The sequence below is a fragment of the Stigmatopora nigra genome, chromosome 14, assembly GCF_051989575.1.
Source record: "Stigmatopora nigra isolate UIUO_SnigA chromosome 14, RoL_Snig_1.1, whole genome shotgun sequence".
Classification (NCBI taxonomy): Eukaryota; Metazoa; Chordata; class Actinopteri; order Syngnathiformes; family Syngnathidae; genus Stigmatopora; species Stigmatopora nigra.
The window spans coordinates 268,977-287,792 of NC_135521.1; the positions used below are offsets into that span (position 1 = coordinate 268,977).

General features: G+C 49.2%; 4 protein-coding genes across 9 annotated transcripts; 2 read left to right on the plus strand and 2 right to left on the minus strand.

The window, feature by feature from the left end:
- Positions 1–1,094: 1,094 nt before the first annotated feature.
- On the plus strand, positions 1,095–4,123 carry rbm22 (RNA binding motif protein 22). The gene is made up of 11 exons (XM_077732966.1): positions 1,095–1,218; positions 1,858–1,911; positions 1,999–2,028; positions 2,102–2,234; positions 2,309–2,409; positions 2,512–2,684; positions 2,753–2,953; positions 3,043–3,207; positions 3,284–3,366; positions 3,456–3,587; positions 3,681–4,123. Exons 1-11 carry the CDS (start codon positions 1,165–1,167, stop codon positions 3,833–3,835), a joined length of 1,281 nt encoding a protein of 426 aa, XP_077589092.1. The 5' UTR covers positions 1,095–1,164; the 3' UTR covers positions 3,836–4,123.
- Positions 3,923–7,428, minus strand: LOC144207474 (myozenin-2-like). The gene is made up of 6 exons (XM_077732967.1): positions 7,262–7,428; positions 7,001–7,101; positions 6,142–6,305; positions 5,913–5,994; positions 5,438–5,612; positions 3,923–4,452 (listed from the first exon to the last, which is right to left on the minus strand). Coding segments are annotated over exons 1-6 (708 nt in total). The 5' UTR covers positions 7,264–7,428; the 3' UTR covers positions 3,923–4,268.
- A 1,270-nt stretch (positions 7,429–8,698) lies between these two features.
- LOC144207471 (soluble guanylate cyclase 88E-like) lies at positions 8,699–15,084 on the plus strand. Of its 6 annotated transcripts, XM_077732965.1 has the most exons (18): positions 8,699–9,129; positions 9,322–9,462; positions 9,623–9,762; positions 9,903–10,037; positions 10,211–10,334; positions 10,413–10,532; positions 10,674–10,791; positions 10,922–11,008; positions 11,150–11,267; positions 11,753–11,882; positions 11,971–12,117; positions 12,396–12,542; positions 12,605–12,761; positions 12,934–13,043; positions 13,460–13,549; positions 14,036–14,188; positions 14,247–14,384; positions 14,443–15,084. In XM_077732965.1, exons 1-18 carry the CDS (start codon positions 9,010–9,012, stop codon positions 14,593–14,595), a joined length of 2,328 nt encoding a protein of 775 aa, XP_077589091.1. In that variant the 5' UTR covers positions 8,699–9,009; the 3' UTR covers positions 14,596–15,084. The 6 variants fall into 6 exon arrangements, with proteins under 6 accessions (XP_077589091.1, XP_077589089.1, XP_077589090.1 ...); XM_077732963.1 differs by having other exon boundaries at positions 10,413–10,791; XM_077732964.1 differs by having other exon boundaries at positions 10,674–10,758; positions 14,036–14,384.
- A 576-nt stretch (positions 15,085–15,660) lies between these two features.
- Positions 15,661–18,266, minus strand: arl3l1 (ADP ribosylation factor like GTPase 3, like 1). The gene is made up of 6 exons (XM_077732783.1): positions 17,908–18,266; positions 17,202–17,345; positions 16,777–16,893; positions 16,658–16,708; positions 16,335–16,520; positions 15,661–16,222 (listed from the first exon to the last, which is right to left on the minus strand). Exons 1-6 carry the CDS (start codon positions 17,947–17,949, stop codon positions 16,175–16,177), a joined length of 588 nt encoding a protein of 195 aa, XP_077588909.1. The 5' UTR covers positions 17,950–18,266; the 3' UTR covers positions 15,661–16,174.
- Between the last annotated feature and the right edge of the window lie 550 nt (positions 18,267–18,816).

Below are 18,816 nucleotides of genomic sequence, written 5' to 3' on the forward strand. Positions count from 1 at the left end.
CGGCTCTTTTACGAAAAACACACCAAGATTACTCTTTGGCTCACTTCCACGTCATTGGATTTGATAAATGAAAGCTAATGTGCGTTTGACATTTGAACTCAATTCTACTGTGTTTGTTGGTATACTGGCATAATAAATGGTATATATGCACGCATCCAACGGTGTGGGTATTCCAGGGCTGGGCCTTTCTCTGGGCAATGAGGTCGAGCACTTGGAAACAAAGCCGGCCTTCAAAACAGCCCGGCTTGTCTCGTCCACATCACATGACAGCGAAGAGACCGTCACACGACTCGTTCAAACCAAGTTACCCACGTTCGAGATCTATCCTTTGAACGAGGTCCGTCGCTCGCCTCCGTCCAGAAACGGGAACGGGCGGAGGTCCCGTTATCCGTTTGTCATTGAAATGCAGCCATGGCAGTGGCCTGTAAACAGGGGAGAAAAATTCTTCATTATGGCCGGAATGTCAAGACAGCGACGCTGAGAAATAGATCCTTCCTCTAATCCTCATCCTTTTGACTCCACAACCTGGGCCTGAACTTAACTAAACATTAGGGGCTTACTGACAATCCGATGTGGCAATCATCCCGTGCCCCACTAATTGGAGAAGCACGCAGCAGCAGAGACACCCTGACCTGAAGTGAACAGGTGGCTCGGTCTACTGTAAGCACAAAGCACACCAAAAACATTCACTCACCCACAATGCACTCCTTCCCAGAACTGCTGTATGTTGACACTATGAATCCTACATCATTGCTAATGTTAATGTGTACTTTGTTAGCATCTATTATTGTAGGCGTCTGTATTTTGATGCTGGTTGCAGGAATATTTTTGGCCACCACTTTTACACACAAGTCATTTAACATGCTGCTATTCTCACGAAACCTTTGGGGGTGCCGAGGCCTATCCCAGCTAAAGCTGGTTATACTACACCTTAATTGGCACTAAAACTCCAAACAGGAAAGGCTTGAACCCTGGACCTTAGAACTGTAAGGCGGACATATAACCCCTCACCCCAATATTACATACAAATGCTCCTATAGTTAGTATATATATATAAATGTCTTTTCTTGGTCCACTTTGGAAGCGATTTTGAAAAAAGTGCCCCCCTCTGGTGAAACAAGGCATTTCCGCATTGAATCGTGGTCTGACATCACACTTCGCAAAATGGCGACGTCCCTCGGCTCCAACACTTACAATAGACAGAACTGGGAAGACGCGGTACGTTTTACTTTGATTGTTTTTAAGAACCGGAAACGTTGTTTTTGGGACATTTATTCCCCGTCTAACATTACCAGACAAATAAGCCGCCGCTCTTTCACCGCGAATATAGTCCTTCGCCTGGATGGTTAGCATTAGCAATCTAGCTCAACGTGGATCCTAGCTTTTGCCCCCTTCCTAAAGTGAACATCAAGACTCTCTTTCCTCTAATTTTCAATGGCTAAACCCACAAACGATTTGGTTAAAACCTTTGTGATCTAACAATTGGTGGCCACCCGATGGGGAAATAATTGCTAATTCACGATTAGATCTTGAGTGGTGCAAAGACTAAACGACGCAGCAGGCTCATCATTTGAACGTAAACGAGATTCGAATCGGGTCCCAAACGGATCATCTCTCCCGGTAATGTCGAATGAAACCCTCTGTAAAAACGATCTAAAAACAAATAAACAAACATGACTGTAGAACGCAACTTGCACTCTGTTACGCAATATAGCTAAGTACAGGTTTTAATAATGGGATGTTTGGAATAGAAAATGAACACTGGAAGCTGAATGAAGTCAAGAAAAATCCAATATTTCTACTTTTCCTTACTTTGTTGACTAATGATGTCCTGTTCTAATCACACTTGCTTTACAGGACTTCCCAATTCTCTGTCAAACATGCTTGGGAGAAAACCCTTACATTCGAATGGTGAGTCAACGTGGAATGTCATCAAGTATATTCCATTTTTGCCATTTGCCCCGCTTGACATTTTTTGCCATCACGCTGTTCCCACAGACCAAAGAGAAGTATGGAAAAGAATGCAAGGTAGGTTCCCGTCCTCCAAAGTACGCAAGGGCGCTATTCCTTGCCGCCGACTGACATTGTTTCCTTCCGTCAGATCTGCGCTCGACCATTCACCGTTTTCCGCTGGTGTCCCGGAACGCGGATGCGTTTTAAGAAGACCGAGGTCTGTCAGACATGCAGTAAAATGAAGAATGTGTGTCAGACGTGCCTGTTGGATTTGGAATATGGTAAGTGTCTGCAAATAGATTTCTCCTTGATAAATGTTATCACGAATGATATCAATCCCAACGCGTGTCCTCAGGTTTGCCCATCCAGGTTCGAGACACCGGGATGTCCGTAAAAGACGACATTCCCCGCTCGGATGTCAACAAAGAATACTTTACGCAGAATATGGAGCGAGAGGTCGGTGTTAAATAATACCAACATGACGTTTGTGGCGGTGCGACGTGCCTGCTAATATATATATATTTTTCTCTCTCGTGGGAATCAACTCTTTGCTCACAGTTAACCAATTCGGATGGCACGCGGCCACCCGGTCAGATCGGAAAGGCCACCAGCTCCAGTGACATGTTGCTGAAACTGGCCCGCACCACACCCTACTACAAAAGGAACCGTCCACACATCTGCTCCTTTTGGGTCAAGGGAGAGTGTCGGAGAGGGGAAGAGTGTCCCTACAGGTGAGCGGCCCTCCACACGGCACCCTCCTCCCACCGCACTTTTGTAACGGACGTATGCCTCGGCGCAGACACGAAAAGCCCACCGACCCCGACGACCCCCTGGCCGACCAGAACATCAAGGATCGCTACTACGGAATTAACGACCCGGTGGCCGACAAGCTGCTGAAGCGGGCCTCCACCATGCCTCGACTGGACCCGCCGGATGACAAGTCCATCACCACCCTCTACATCGGGGGTCTCGGCGAATCGGTCACGGACGGAGACCTCAAGTGAGTGGATCTGCTTTTTCTTGACGAGGCAATCTCGGATTCCACGGGTTCTTGATCTTTCTTTCTTTCTTTTTTTTTTTTTTTTTTAGGGGTTTCTTTTACCAGTTTGGCGAAATCCGAACAATCACCATTGTGCAGAGGCAACAGTGCGCCTTCATCCAGTTTGCCACAAGGCAGGCTGCCGAGATGGCCGCCGAAAAGTCTTTCAACAAGCTGATCGTCAACGGTCAGAGGCTCACCGTCAAGTGGGGAAGGTAGGAGGAGGAGGAGGAGATGATGCATGGAGGGGGAGAAGGAAATGGCCTGGTCCTCTTTTTTTTTTTTTTTTAGGTCTCAGGCGGCCAGAGGAAAGGAGGGTGAAGGTCTTTCGGAGATGGGCACCAGATTGGATCCTGTGCCGGGCCTGCCAGGAGGTGAGTCCATGTTTTGGACCAGCGTCTGGAACCACTTTTAGTCCCTCTTTGGTGGTGATTGCTGACGTTGTGTGGTGACGTCTGTGCAGCACTTCCTCCGCCGCCACCTATCGACGAAGAGGCCCCGGCTAATTATTTTAACCTCGACGCCAGTAGCGCTCCGCCTGTCATGAATCTGACTCTGCCGCCGCCACCCCCGGGCCTCAACGCGCCGCCCCCAGGTGAACTCTCCAGCCCGGCCGGCCGGCCGGCTTCCGTATCTGTAAATGTAGGAATTTGAATGGGTGGTAAAGGTTGCCTGTTTTTCCCTCCAGGTTTCGGTCCTCCCATGTTTCACCCCATGGGTGCCATGGCTCCACCGATGCCCCCACCGATGAGCATGAGACCCCCGGGTCAAATCCACTACCCCTCCCAGGATCCCCTGCGGATGGGCGCCCACGCCGCGCACGTGGCACGCCACGGTGATTAGTCGCCGCCGCCACCACCACTTGGCTAAAGCTGCGCTGCGATCGGTGGTTCTCCTCGTCACCTGGATGCAAACACAAAAGCAATGTGACACGGGATATTTGATTTATTCACGTTTGTAATATCGTATACAAAGCCAAACAGTGGTGTATGTGAAAGATTTGTCAGTATGCCTCATTTTTTCCCCTTTTTTTTGGATTAAAACCATGTTAATATTCCACTGTCAACGAATTGAGCATAGTCATTGGCTTTTTGAATTTTTCTTTCATGCATTAAAAAGCTCACATTTTCATACGTCTCCAGTATCAATTTCAATATCCTGACTTTTTTTCCCCCTCAGCTGATAGATATGTAGCCGCTAATCACTTTATCTGTTTTTTTCCTCTTCCCCTACCTAACTAATAGAGAAAATAGTGTCTTAACCAGGGGCGTTAGTATCACAGTTCATTAGATTCGGGGCAAAGAAGACCGGCCCACCCCCGGGGCGCTCGGTTGAAATTGGGCCGATGAAACATGCGCTCCAAAGCCACGCCCGGCAGCTTTTGAGATTCTTGGGCCTCAAAGCTCATAATGGGGATCACCCTCTTGCCCGATAGTGCGCCCCCAAAAGGCATGGGAGACCTGCAAGGGAAGAGAAGAAGAAAAAAGAAAGCAGACGTGGATCACGTAATGGCCTTTACACGACCACGGAGGAGACTAAAAGGGAATAGAAAAGAATCCTCCGTCAACACGGTGGGGACTCGTGTGTGCTGTTGAAACGCGTTTACGGGTTATTGCATGTGGCGCGTGATTGCGCTCCCCAGCCGGGACTAATAAAGTGGCTCTTATTTGCCTCACACGATGCCGTCCGTCCGTTTGAAGAATGGGGGAAATTGGCACCGTTTAGATTGGCCGTGGTCACCGTGTGGAATCGGCAAAAAGACGCACATTCTGCTTTTATGTGATACGATGTGGTGATAAACTACTTTTCATATTCCTTCCTAATGGCCCCAGTCAAATCCTATTCAATCCAATTGCCAAATTGCTATGAAATGGAGGGTGGATTTAAAGCCGCCTTTTCAAGGAATAATATTCTCCAATCATGCACTACAAATCCTATCTCAACTGCAAAGCCCCATCCAGCACAAACATAGCTGGCAAAGTTAAATGGGCGGGGGTTGGGCCGCTGTGGGTGGGGAGGGGGGGGGGGTGCTTTTTGCCCAAGCAGTGATCAGCAGTGATCGACTGAGCTGAGCTGACAAACTTGAAGCAACGGGGGCTGGGCTCAAATGAGAAGCACCTGACGCCAATCCACTGATTGCACTCGCAGGACACTTAGTATCGTGGAATGCTTTCCTCTTTAGAAATTGAAAGCGAAGCACTCACTTTGGCCCCTTTTTTTTAGTTTGCCCAACCCCGTTAAATAAATGACTAGCATATTTTCACGACTATAGTGTGCACTTGAGTGCCTTACATTTTCTCCAAAATAAACAGCGCGCCTTATAATCTAGTGTGCTTTATATATGGACCAAGACTAAAATTGTTACCAGGATAAAATAGAATAAATCAGTGGATAGCCATTGGATGACTTCTAACCAGAATGCAAAGAAAAAGTATTAGAGTTTACCTGTTGAAGCACCTGTAGTGGGCCAGCTGTCGTCTTTGCGGCGAGGGCAGTTTGGCATCCAGGCCTTCCAGGAGCTCCTCGTCGTAGCGTAGAGCTTCTCTCCACGGAGACCAGAAGGGAGTCACGCTTTTGTTGAACTTTTCCTGGGGAATCTCCTTCAGGGGGCCAGAGTAGCCTGGGGAAAAGGAAAAAAACCATTCTTTCTGGTAAAGCAAAGGTCAAGCAAGTTATGTGAAATGGTGAGCTTGAGTGAAAATGGACAAACACATATGTACATTTACTTCTATCCGCTTTCATTGACTCTACCTAGAGACAACATAGACGTCTATTGGCGGCAATAAGAGCAACGCTTCGACATTGTCCGTGTTAAGAAGACGCTCGCCATACATTACAGTCCTAGAAAGCAGCCACCCAAACAACAACTACTATAAGCTTCGGCTTGGTCCCCAAAGGTCGCTCGGGAGACTATGCTTACCGGCCACGGACAACGCTTGGTTCTCTTTTCCTCCCTGAGGCTGTCGGCTCATGGGTGGGGGAAGGACAGCCACCGGACGCGTCTGGAGAAAAAAAAAAGGCTCGCTTAGAGTCAAAGTGGAGTTTGTTTGAATCACAGAGTTCTTCAAATGTCCTATGGTCAGACAATTCCTTGGCCTTTTCCCATTAACCGCCCTCTGACTTTCCCCAATATCATCGGCGAGCCTTACAGTGAGGACGTGGTGGTCGGGGCTGGCCGCCTTCTCCAGCGTGAATCTGTCGGCCCGCCTTTGCCTTTCTTGAAACATGCGGGAGCCTCGGTTGGACGGGAGGGCCAGCTCCTCCATCATCACGTCTTTGGGAACGCTGACCTTCTTCCCCAGATTCATGCCGCCTGTCGTCACGGCGACACAAACAAAAACAACCACTCGTGGCTAGCCACCATTTACAGTGTTCAAAGGGCGTGCATTTTTGGGACGTGGACTACCCAGAGAAAAGCCAAGCAGACACGAGGAGATCATGCAAAGTCCACACGGGCAGACAGGCCGGGGATGGAACCCTCAAATTTCAGAACAGGGAGTCAATGGACTCATGGGACTAAAGTGGTAAGGACGGATCATTTCAATAACGCAAAGTCTAAGCGAGTCGAGAATTGCGAGAAGTCTTTGTGTGCTATCGTAGCACGCCAGAGAGCCATAAATAGCCCCCAGATGATGTTTGTTGCCGTCCGCCGTCGTGCGGGTAACCGGGCTTATAAATAGGAATCCCCAGATGAAAGGCAATCCCAATCAAAGGATGCCATTATTTCCCACGCTCCACACGCGTTTGGAGAAGCCGGGGCATTCGGAGGAACGGTCCACGGCCACGTCACCCTCCGCTGAGTGTCACATTATGCTGAGCTTAGGGGGACGCTTTTCCCGACTTTAGCCGGCCCGAACGACAACATAAAAAAGGCCTTTGGAGAGGCTACGGGTGGTGCGGTTGGTTGGGATTTCAAGGTCCACTTTCTTCTGCCCCTACCACAGTATCATGTTTATACGGGAGGCATTTATGAAGAGCGTCAGTCACGCACGTCCCTCCCTGGCTTACCTCCTCGGGCTTCTTGAGACAGCATCCGAGCCTGCAACATTCTCCGCTTGCTGGCGTCATCCATGCCTCGGTGTGTGAACATGACTGACGGCGGGCTGATCCTAACACAAATACATTCACGCACGGAGAGCTTTTCAGCAAGTCGGCTCGTCAATATTAAAAAAAACGTCAATAATGTGCATTGCTGTTATAAAAAAAAAAAACCCGAATGGTTGGGAGGACGTGACCTCATTTCCAAAGGCGACATAACTTGAGGCTTACATGGGATGAATTTAAAGTTGCAGAGCAGAGCAGAGTCGGGCCCTCACAAAGCACCCACAGCCCGGCGGCCCGCCCCAAAAAGCGGCCCTGTTAGCAATCAACTTGAAAAGTGCCAGACTGCGCTTTGCAGGTGAGAAATGAGTTAGTGAGCAAGGAAAGTGGCGTGCGCCTCCTTACCTGGACACGCTGCTGTCCGTGGGGTGTCGGGAGGCGATCCGGTATATCCCGCGTGGGGAATGGGACCCTCCCCAAACGGAGAAGGAGCAGCCCGTGTGGAAGTCGTCCCGGAATGCCGGGGGCTCTTAGCTCACCGGGTTATTTTAACCTGAGTGCGGACGGATGGACGGATGGGTTACGGCATAGGATAATGACTCATAAAATCATTTTTACACAGAGACAAACTTGAAAAGGGGTCAGTCTCGACATGAAACGGAGACATGTCTTGACATGAAAACCATCAAGTTTAGCCATTTCAGGCTGAGCCAGAATGGCACAAATTCACATTCATTCATTCATTTTCAACACCGTTTGATATCTTTGCCTTGCGCATGATACGCAATTCAAGTATTTTTTAAGATGAAAAAACAATTGTATGCCAGTAGGCTGTCTTTTCTATCGGCCATAAAAGCAGCAGTCGCTCTAAACGTATTTGTAATTTTTACTCAAGCTTATCCGAGAAGGATGGTTTAATCGATAGCCTTTGACTTTTATTCTAAAGCCTTCTCACCCGTTTGTGGAATGGTGTTGCTCTGCCAGCTGGATTTTATAGACTCCCGGATTGATTCACGGAGGACAGCAGACGTCTCGGAGGAAAGCCTATTTTTCTTTTTTTTTTTTTTATCTCTGTTGAGATTAGATATTGATTTTGTACCTTCCCGGCTCTACAAAGCCGCCACCCCTTATGAGAAGCCTGCGGGAGAAAATGTGGTGTCATTGCAGACGGAAAAAAAATAATAAATAAATAAAAATATATATCGGGAGCCTGTCTGTAAAATACGAAGTTCTGTTACCCTTGTTGTGCACGTTGTGGCGGATACTGTAACTCGGGGTTGTGTGATGATACATCTATCGCGATGACAAGATTGCGTGACCATAAAATGTCATCCAGTAAGTTGAATTCCATGAGCCCCGTACAACTTTTTACGTGTGGAGCCCGACAGCCTTCCTTAACGGCCGCTCGGTAAATGCCACATTGATCTTCGACACTTCAAACGTGGGCCAAAAGGATATGGTTCAGTTCCATTGGTGGCGATGGGTGAGGTGTCGTGCCAGCAGCCCCCCCCCCCCCCAAATTCAGTGTACTACTAATTAGGGTAAAGCAGTCCAGAAAATGAGATGAGATGTACAAATGCGGTTATGCAACTTAGCATATCAACATAAAGAATTGTCAAGAAATGTAGATGCTTTTGACTTGGTCATCTCTCAAGTAGTCCTTTTCTTTCTCCCCATGTCACCTGCGTTTGAGCGATGGCCCCGGGGGCGTGTCCGTGTCACGTCGGGCTGGCCTTGCGGCCACCCGGCGCTGACAGCTGACAGCGGAACAATGCCCACCCGTCGTCCGCGGCAAGGCACTCGTGCGACCGGGGGCCCTTTTAAAAGGGCCGGCGCCGTGGGCCCTCGGATGAAAGCCCGGCGGGACGTCTGACCCCATCCACGGGCAACGTTTCTTTATCACGGTGCCTCTTGGGAAGAGCGTTGGAAGTTCATCCTTTCTGCCCTATTGACTTTGGGTCTGGAGCGCGGGCATCATGTACGGGCTGCTGTGCGAGAGTCTGCACGACTTCATCAAGGAGTCGTACGGCGACGACGTGTGGAAGCTGGTCCGGGAGAGGGCCGATGTCCGCCTGCACTCCTTTGTCACCCATCAGGTAAAATCTAGGGCTCCAAAACGCTTGAATTTCATCTCTGGCTCAAAGTTTGGAGCGCTTCTTTCTTTAGCCATTCTGCCCTCCAAGATTAACGTAGACCCCATGGGAAGTCCCTTGGCTACGTTTGGCGTCTGAGCCATTGGAAACGTTGAAATACTGCATCCGTTGACGGCTATCATTGCGCACCCCTAGGTGTACAGCGAGAGCGTGATCCCCCGGATCGCAAAGGCAGCCAGCGGGGTGACGGGAACGCCCTACAATGAGCTGATGAACTCCTGGGGGGTCTATTTCCTGGGCTTTGTGGGAAAGTATGGCTACGACAGGATCCTTAAGGTAAGCCTTGGCCTCCCATCACGCATGTTTGTGTGCTGGAAGGAAAAGCCATCCACAGAAGAATAGGGGCTTATCTACGTGGCTGAATCAAAGCAATCGGGATCTATGGACGGTCGCTCTCCAAATGGACTGGTTTTGTTGACGGCCTTTGCGCTTGCAGGTGCTGGGCCGCCACGTCCGTGACTTTGTCAACGGCCTGGACAACCTTCACGAGTATCTTCGTTTCAGCTACCCCAAGGTGCAGCCCCCCACCTTCTTCTGCCAGGAGGAATCGGCCACGGGAGTCACCCTCCACTACAGGTCTGGGAATTGTTTGCAATTCTCAGAATTGGGGCCTTTTCAGTGGCCCCCCATATAGTGGGCGGTCGCCCACATTGCCCGTGGCAAAAATCGGCCCCGTTTTTCATACATTGAATGTTGGCGCCCACTGTGGTCGACAGGAGTAAACGCAAAGGCTACCTTCACTATGCCATGGGCCAACTCAGGCAGATGGGCAAGCAGTTCTACGACACGGACATTCACGTGGAGGTCCTGTCCGAGCAGATGGTGGGAGAATACTCCCACGTCACCATGAGGTACGGGGCCGCAACAAAAACCAACGGGTGGGGGAGCGGATTCGGACTTGGCGTCCGCTGGGTGGACGACATCACCATGTGCCGAAAATAAAAACCTTTCTTCCACATCTAATGGGCTAATATGGAGCATTTGGTGAAAGGGCAAAAAAAGAAATCCTTTTGTGTCAACGCAGGCTAAACTTTGACAACTCTGCATACCGCTACATCATGAAGGAAGATGAGGAAGAGCAGGAGATTTTGCCAATTACCTCCGATTTCTTCTTTGAGGTCTTCCCCTTCAACATCGTCTTCAGACAGGTGACATCGAGTCGGCCAGCCGGCGCAGGTGCCCAGTAGGGAGGACGCGCTCTGAGAGCCGACGGCGTCTTCTTCCAGGACATGGTGGTTCACAATGTGGGCTCGGGACTGGCTACCGTCTTCCCAGATTTGGACGGCAAGAAGATCAACGACGCCTTCCTACTGGCTCGCCCCCTGGTGGAGTTCACGTGGAACATGGTGACTGACGTAACTCTCGGCGGAGCCTTTTTCCTCCCCAACTCTGCGGCAGAGTGGCGGCGGTGCGTCTGGTGGAAAGCCAGAGCGCCAACGCGCAATGACCCCGGCGTGTTGTCCACGCGCCCTCTCGTGTGTTTCCAGATCATCTCCCATCCCAACAACTTGTTTGAGATGATGTCCAAGGAACCGGTGAAAAGAGAGCGGAATCTCCACAACCGAGTCCAGAGTAAGACTGGAAGCCATGTAAACAGTCGCAGGGGTGTGTGTCTGCTGGGCCAAGGCTCATTTAGAGGGCATGGATCCTTTTGTGGATGCAGAAAATGTCACTGTTTTGTAACGACAAGGCTTTACAATTTCATTGGGTTGATGATCAATCTTGCATTCGACAGATTCCGACTACGAAAACGCCAATCGGTCTGCCGACGTGGACGTGGAGCTCATGGCTTTTCAATCGATTATCGGAGACGATTACAAAGGTTTTGACCTCACTGTTGGACACCGAACGAGGGCGCACACACACACACACACACACAGACAGATGAATCAATGAAATGAGCATTGGGCCCGGTACCTGTTTTTTTTTTTTTTTTTTTTGAAGGCTCCTTTTTTTCTTTTAGACGGCAACAGCGCCAACGCCATGGAGAGCTGGGGCGACGGGAGCCGCTGCCTCAGACTGAAAGGACAAATGAGATACATGCCTGAATGGGAGTCCATCATCTTTCTGGGAACGCCGGTGTAAGAATTGCGTCAACATTCACACGCGCACAAAAACACAACAAAAGCCCCGGTGAATAAGTCTGAGCCGCAAAAGCTAATCATTAAGCCCAACGAGAGCAAATAAAGGCTTGGGTAGTGAGTGAATGGGGTTTTTTTTTGTGCTTGCTTCCCTTTCCAGAGGCTCCTTCCATGCATGAAATGAACTGCTAATTAGCTTGTAATCAGACAGTGCAGCTCTTGTGAGCCTAATGGGAAGCCATTTGCAAGAGAGGGAGGGGGTATTTTCCCTCAGAAAACATCAGCCAAACACCCCCAACTTTTCTATAAAAGGCCCAATTTTGGGATGGAGTGCACTCATGCCTAAAGTAATGTGCATCCTACGAGTTGAAGGCTTTTTAGGGGACACATGGCTTTAGTACTTTGTGATTCCTCCAAAGGAGAGTTTGCCATGGTTGAGTTGAGCACCAGATGTGCTTCTACTTTTGGTTTGTCTGTACACGCAGGATGGAGAGCCTGAGCGCCATGTTCCGAACCGGACTGTACATCAACGACCTGAGCATGCACGACTCCAGTCGGGATTTGGTGCTGGCGGGCACGCAGCAGTCGGAGGAGCTGAAAAGAGCGCTCATTCAGGTCAAGCCCTTTCCCAAAACATTGACAGTCGGTCGCGTCTCCTCCGCCGCCGGCGCCAAACCCTGAGCGAAAAAACATTTGAACGCAGGAGCAAAAGAAGTCCAGCAAGCTGGAAGAGAGCATGAAGATGCTGGATTACGAAATGAAGAAGACGGACGACCTCCTTTACAGAATGATTCCTAAGCCGGTGGCAAAGAGGCTGCGCAAAGGAGAGCCGGCTGTAAACACTTGCGAGGTGAGGGAGGGCGACCCATCGGCATAAAGACAATCCTCATGCTGGCGCCAATGGCTAACAATCGAGGTGGCAATGTACGAATAGTCTGTCGCTCGCTTTCATCTCGCCAAGATCGGCACTATTTTTAGCTTTCCTTCTAAATAACGATAAGAAGATCTCATTGAGCATCTGTCACTTTGGCCAGATACTTTGCGGTACAGTAACAGGCCACAACTTTAGGTTCACCAGCACATCTACCCATCGACGCTAATGGCGGAACAGAAAAATGTTCCTTGCAGGTGTTTCCCGACGTGACCATCCTGTTCAGTGACGTGGTGGGATTCACCCGCATTTGCAGCCACATCACCCCCATGCAGGTGGTGTCCATGCTCAACACCATGTACACCTTGTTCGACACGCTGAGCGAGAAGCACCGCGTCTTTAAGGTGGGTCAGGCCATACGCCAGTGGTGTTCTCGCAAATCCAAACGTCTGCCTGCACTGGCCAGGTGGAAACCATCGGGGACGCCTACATGGTGGTGGCGGGCACTCCGGAGAAGACCAAGTATCACGCCCATAACATCTGCGACATGGCCTTGGACATGGTGCGCTCCATCGACCACCTGAAGGACCCCTCAAACGGAAACAACATCCAGATTCGTGTCGGTGCGTTGGACGCCGAGCGTTGACATTTCCGCCGTCAATCTATTTCGCTTTGCTTCAAAAGCACGACGCTCGGCACTTTACGAGGAAAACGGCGTCACGTTGTGCGGCCCAGTGGAGTCCGATCCTCCAATCGAAAAGTGTCCGGTCTTACCGTGTTTTGTGACGAACGCAGGCATCCACTCCGGGATGGTGGTGGCGGGCGTGGTCGGACACAAGATGCCCCGATACGGTCTGCACGGCGACACGGTCCACACGGCGTCCGCTATGGAGAGCAACGGCAAGGTGAGAGAGGAAAAATGGCCGCTGCTTACAAACTAACCCGGCCTATATACAAGGTCACTTATTCTGACAAATGGACCCGAGAAGGAAAACCGAAAAGAAGGCGGCCCGGCCGGCTACCATTGCTTGCCTTTTGTTTCCTGGTGTCCCGCGATCGGCTGGCCACCCATTCAAGGCCTGGTGCCTGAAGTCAGCTAGGATAGGCTCCGGCACCCTCTGCGACCCTCGTGAGGATAAAGCGGAGTAGTCAATTAGGAAGAGCTAACCTGAGGTCATTGTGAAGAAAGGTGTCTCAGTCGCATGTGGGCTTTTTGTTGTTGTCGTCTTGGTCGTCTGCGTTCCAAGACGGAGAAAAAGTCCTGGCAGAGCAGCAATTTGTCAGGAATGCCTTTGACGTGTGTCTTATCTCTCCGGATCAGGAAATGCACATCCAGCTCAGCAGCGCCACCTACGAGCACCTGAAGGGAAGCCACTTCATTTTTGAAAGGAGGGGCACCATTACCATCAAGGTCAGAGTCCAAACAACACCGCCTGGGCTTTTTAACCACATCATCGACGTGCGACTAATAAGCGCAATAATGCGGGCACAGTAGATAAATGTTATCTGCCTACACAAAAGTTCCCGCCAGATGGCAAAGCAAAGACGCCAGCGAGAATGGAGCGATACAAACGTTTCGGCTGCGGGCGGGCAGGAGACACGTTTAGCATTCCGACTCGGACTCCTTTGCTCGTGGGCTGCTGCGTTCCTTGATAATGCCGACAAACTCTTCCCCTCGAGCGGTGGAATGGGATGAAAAAAGACTTTGTGTCACGCGCCCAGCTGTGCCTGGAATATTGGAAATAGGGACGGACGCGCTAAAGGTCCTTGTTCTGGGAAGGAAGCATTTTTTGGGGGCCTCGGGGATCAAATCAGATAATAGTTGCTAAACAGCTTATGATAGTATGTGCTAACATTTTAGACAAATGATGGATTGCATTGTTTTTCCCCCTTTTAGGGCAACGTGGAGATCGAGACCTACTGGCTGAAAGGAAAGCGAGACAAGGATGGAAACGCCCAAGCAGCCTGTCCCCAGTTCGAGACCCAAACTATCAGCGAGGCCATCAGCAAGGCCACCATCACCGAAGTGGCGGGGGAGGAAGAAGGCCTGGTACCCATCCATGTCCTTCTACAAGCGCCACCATTTTGGCCTTTTTTTATCCTTGCAGATTTTCCCGCTGGTGGCGGGCGAGGAAGAGGACGACGTCAAGTCTATTCCCTCCCACCGCATCAAAATGGAGATTTCGGGCCATTCTCTGGAGGAGTCCATCGAGGAGTGTCGGGCGGAGGAGATGTCGGTTCACAAGGTATGTACGGCCGGTGAGTCTGCTCACTCACAGGGCAATGAGCCCACTATCTTTTCAGTCCCACTACAAAGACGCTTTACACGAGAGCTTGGAGGACGCCCACCTGGAGCTGGGCTCGCCGGAGTCCGACGGCGGGGATTCCATGGCCGACTCGCGCGACAGCTCCTGCGACTCGCGTTCCTCCAAGAGTGCCATGTGCTCCGTGTCCTGAGCGCTAAAAGACAAAAGCCAATTAGATGCCAGAGCCACTCCGAAATTCTTTGTTTTCATTGTAGAGAGCTTTGAAGAAGAAAAAAAAAAAAAGCAACCACAATTTTGATGTTGAGCTTGTTGACCGCTAGCGCAGATCATCTCCAGGCGTGGCTAAACTAGACTGAAATGGTTTGGGATTTACATTAAAAGTAAGAATAATTATGGCAGTGATGATCGTATAATCCTTTTAAAGCGTGTGCTAACTTTTAATAGCCCAGCGGGAGTGGATGTTTTACTTAACACATCATTATTATTCTTTTTTTTTTGGCACAAAAAGTGTTTCATGCTTCAGTTGATCACACGTGTATTTTATGACGTGGTGCAGTGTTGCACTGACAATAGGCTTTATCCTTTTTCCAAAACCTGTCGGGTCAGTCGAAATAAAAAAAGGTGTCACAAAGTGTGCGTCCACCTGTTTTCCTAGTTCAAATGGATTGGACGTCTAGTAAGTTTGCTGGTTTGAAACTAGTTGGGTCCAAATGAGATCAAGTTGCCACGAATATCAGTTTTTTTTAGTACTCAGAATGAAAAGGAGAATTTCAAAGCAAAAAAAAAAAGCGTCAAATAGCTTTGGAGCCTACCTGGGCGTCGGCGCGAGACCAGTCCGTCCGGGCGTCTTCTTTTGACGGGAGCTACGATGAAGTGACAGACGTACAAAGGGAGGAAGGAAGAGGGGCCGCCTGGAGGACACAGTAAACTGACAGATGGAAAATAACAAGCACGGTTGCCGTGGAAACCCACGGGACACCGTGACATCACGCGGCGTTCAATTCATTCCTCATTGGTTTGTGATCACCCATCGGACCAATTCAATTCTCCTATTTTACCACGATGAGTGCCATTTTGGATTTGGAAAAAAAAACTGTCAAAATGGACATAAAAGAAGAGTTGTATCCATTCATTTTTCACATTTTGGAATGTTTTCTCAGTTTCTAAGGCCGAGGTACTTTGCGCAAACCAGTTTTAGTCCGAAACTGTTTAAACGGAGGGTCGTGAATAGGAAAAAAAAATCAAAAAAGCAAAAGATGACTGAAAATTTTATTTTTCAAAAATCTTCTAATACACATAACAGCAGGGGTGTTCAAACTATTCTATATCGGGCCACAGTGGGTACGTCTTTTCATTGAGCTTTCCACCAATATAGTATGTTGCAAGTGCAATCAGTGGATTGCAGTCAGGTGCTGGTCGTTGGAGCACAAGCTTGGCTCCTTCAACTCTTGTGTGCCTCGGATGGCTTGGAACAAAAAGCCACACCCACAGCGGCCTTCCCACACAACTTACTAGCGTTTGACTGGTAGAGAAGTTCTAAAATACTTATCCCGTATATAGTGAGTGCCACAGTATCAACATGAGAGGATTTTTGGGATCACTGGACGTAAACATAAAGCAACGATAGAGTAAAAATAGCAAGAAGCTAGTTGAATTTATGTCCCCTAAATATGACTCATGCGACAATCGGTCAAAAAAAAAGAAAAGATTTAAATCCGTATTGCGCGTTTTGTTGTGACAAGGATATTATATAAGTTGCCAGTTCTGGATCACTTTTTCCTATTCATGATATTGTTGCAAATCCAGTTCATGCCATCCTGTCAGGGAAGAAAGAAAAAAAGTGTCACCTAAATTTCCAGGGGTTCCATGAGGAGAGAAATAGCAAGCAAGCAAGCAAGCACGGACGGGCGGGCGGGTTTTCGGGCTGACCTGAACTCCTTCCCCGGACACCGCCGAGCAGGCCTGAATCTGCCACTCGCGGTCCCTGTACGTGTGCAGGTTGAGCCCTTCGGCGATCTCGCTGGCCGGCGACGCCGTGGCCAGGTCTTGCTTGTTGGCAAAGATGAGCACCGGGACGCCTTTCAGATTCTCCTCTTCGATCAGCTCCGACAATTCCTGCCCAAAAACACTTCTTTAAAAGACCTGGGATGATCATTCCTGGGGGAATTGTGGGGAGAAGTTTCAAATAATTTGGGAGAGTTCCAATCTGGCTTTCGGAGCAACTTGGTTGAAAATGTCAAAATCCAACTCACCAGTCCGGTTTCCTCAAATCGCTTTTTGTCCGCGCTGTCAATAACGTAAATCTGAAAAGAAGGGAGGACAGCGCCGTTGACGTCGTTGGCTTCAGACGGACTCACAAATGCTTGCTTACCAGCAGATCCGTGTTCTCCAGATACTTTTTCCAGAAAGTTCTGATCTTCCTTTGCCCTCCAATATCCCAAACGTTAAGTTTCATGCCATGAGAAGCCACACTTTTGATATTAAAGCCCTGAAAAGATATGGATATGGACTTTTGACCAACGCTGCTGGTGTCATTCACAAGTCCTATTCCAAATTCCATTGAAATGTACCACTCAAAGTACAAAAAGCACGTCACGTGGTCAAGCAAATTATAGGTCCAGTAAGTCATTCAGTCCCGATCGTACACGGAAAAAAGCTAAGGAGTTACGCCTGATAAATATTACATGAAGTTTCCATTCCATCCACATACCAAGTAAAAGCAGGTAATCAAGTCGGTGTCATCGTTCATTGGCTGTGACCCTAACGGTGGCCATGAAGTCTTATGGCTCCACTTACCTGTGTAGGTGTTATGGTGTTAACATCCTCGGAGGCAAGGCTCTTGAGCAGAGTGGTTTTGCCGGCATTATCCAGGCCCAGAAGAACAATTCGAACTTCCTGCTCGCTACTCCCCTTCAATTTCTCAATGACGGAGAGTAAGCCCTGCCAAGGCAATAAAAAAAAAAAAACAACACAAAAAATAAAGAGAAAGGCTTTGAGTCTTGTCTGGTCGTGGCACTTCATATAGTATCAGAAATATCTTCATTTCATACTTGGTTAACAAGAGAGATGCAGTGAGACCGGGGGGCAAAAAAAAAGTGGCTTCTTTAACACGGAAACTTTAGAAATGTCATTGGTTGCCACATTGAATTAGAAAGTAGAACCTTGTGATTACTTTTTTTTTCTGACTTACTCCTGAGTTCAAAGTTCCTCTGACACACAGAGCTGCCACGTACTAATCTAAGCCCCGTTTGGTAAGACATAATCGGAGGCTTGATTTAGACTGGCACCTTCATTCATGTAATAGTGCGGCATGTAACATGATTAGCCCATTAGCAAGGCTCAGCTCCTAAAAAGTCCTCTTCAATAGGCATAAGCAATCAAGCGCTTTTCCATTTTTTCCCCTCACAAATCACGTAAGCTATCAAGTGTTACAAATGAGGAGGAAAAAATGCAACACATTGAATTCAAAGTAGAAACAAGAGGCAATAAAGTGGTGACCCACCTTGGGTTGGATGGCTCCGCTGACCTTCGGCGCCTCTCCCATGGCGGCGTGCGTGCTTGCGTGCTTGCGTGCGTGCGTGTCGGCTTGAGCTTGTCTCCGAGGCCGATGCTACATTCTCAAACGGGCCTCGCTCAATGCGCGTTAGGCAAGGGGAAAAAAAGCAGCCTCGATTCTTCTGCCGCTAAAGTGAAGGCTGTGCGGCCGGGCTACCTGGCAATGGACGGCTCCAAAGCCTGGGTGTGGACGTGGCAAGTGGGAAGAGGGAAGAGGGAAAAGGGGGAGGGCGCACTGGAGCAGGATTAGGGGGCCACAATTAGTCCTAGGTGTCCACACTCCATCCATTTGGCCACCCCCTTCCTATCTCCAATCTCCACTTGGCAGCGGCTTTACCTGGATTATCTCCTTAGCCACCTGCTCTAGGAGGAACCCTCAGCGTCTCACACACACGCATTATGCCTGGCACACTCGGGGAGAGTGGGCCATATGGCAGAGGGCGCAACGCCGCTCATGCACAGAAGCAAAGATGACCGACTCTGACGCTTTTCAGTCTCAAAAAGATGACGGCAGTCCCAGCGACCACTGGCGACTGTCCAAACTAAAAACTCAAGTCGACTCAACTCAAACAGAGCTAACGAAGCAAAAGTACACCGCAGTCAGCTAAAGACAAACTCAACTAAAGTCAAGCTGTGAATCCAGGATTCCATGAAAAATGGAGAAAAGAGAAATGGCAATTGCTCGGCGACCAGTCTAGACTGATCGAATTCAACTGAATAGACGCAGTTTTGAGCATCCAACTATTGCATTTGCAAGTGTTTGAGCGCTTCTCAGACAGACCTTCATATTTATTGAACTTGTCTTTTTCCCAAACCTGCTCTTGGCATCCCAAAACACAGCAAAACTACAAGATAA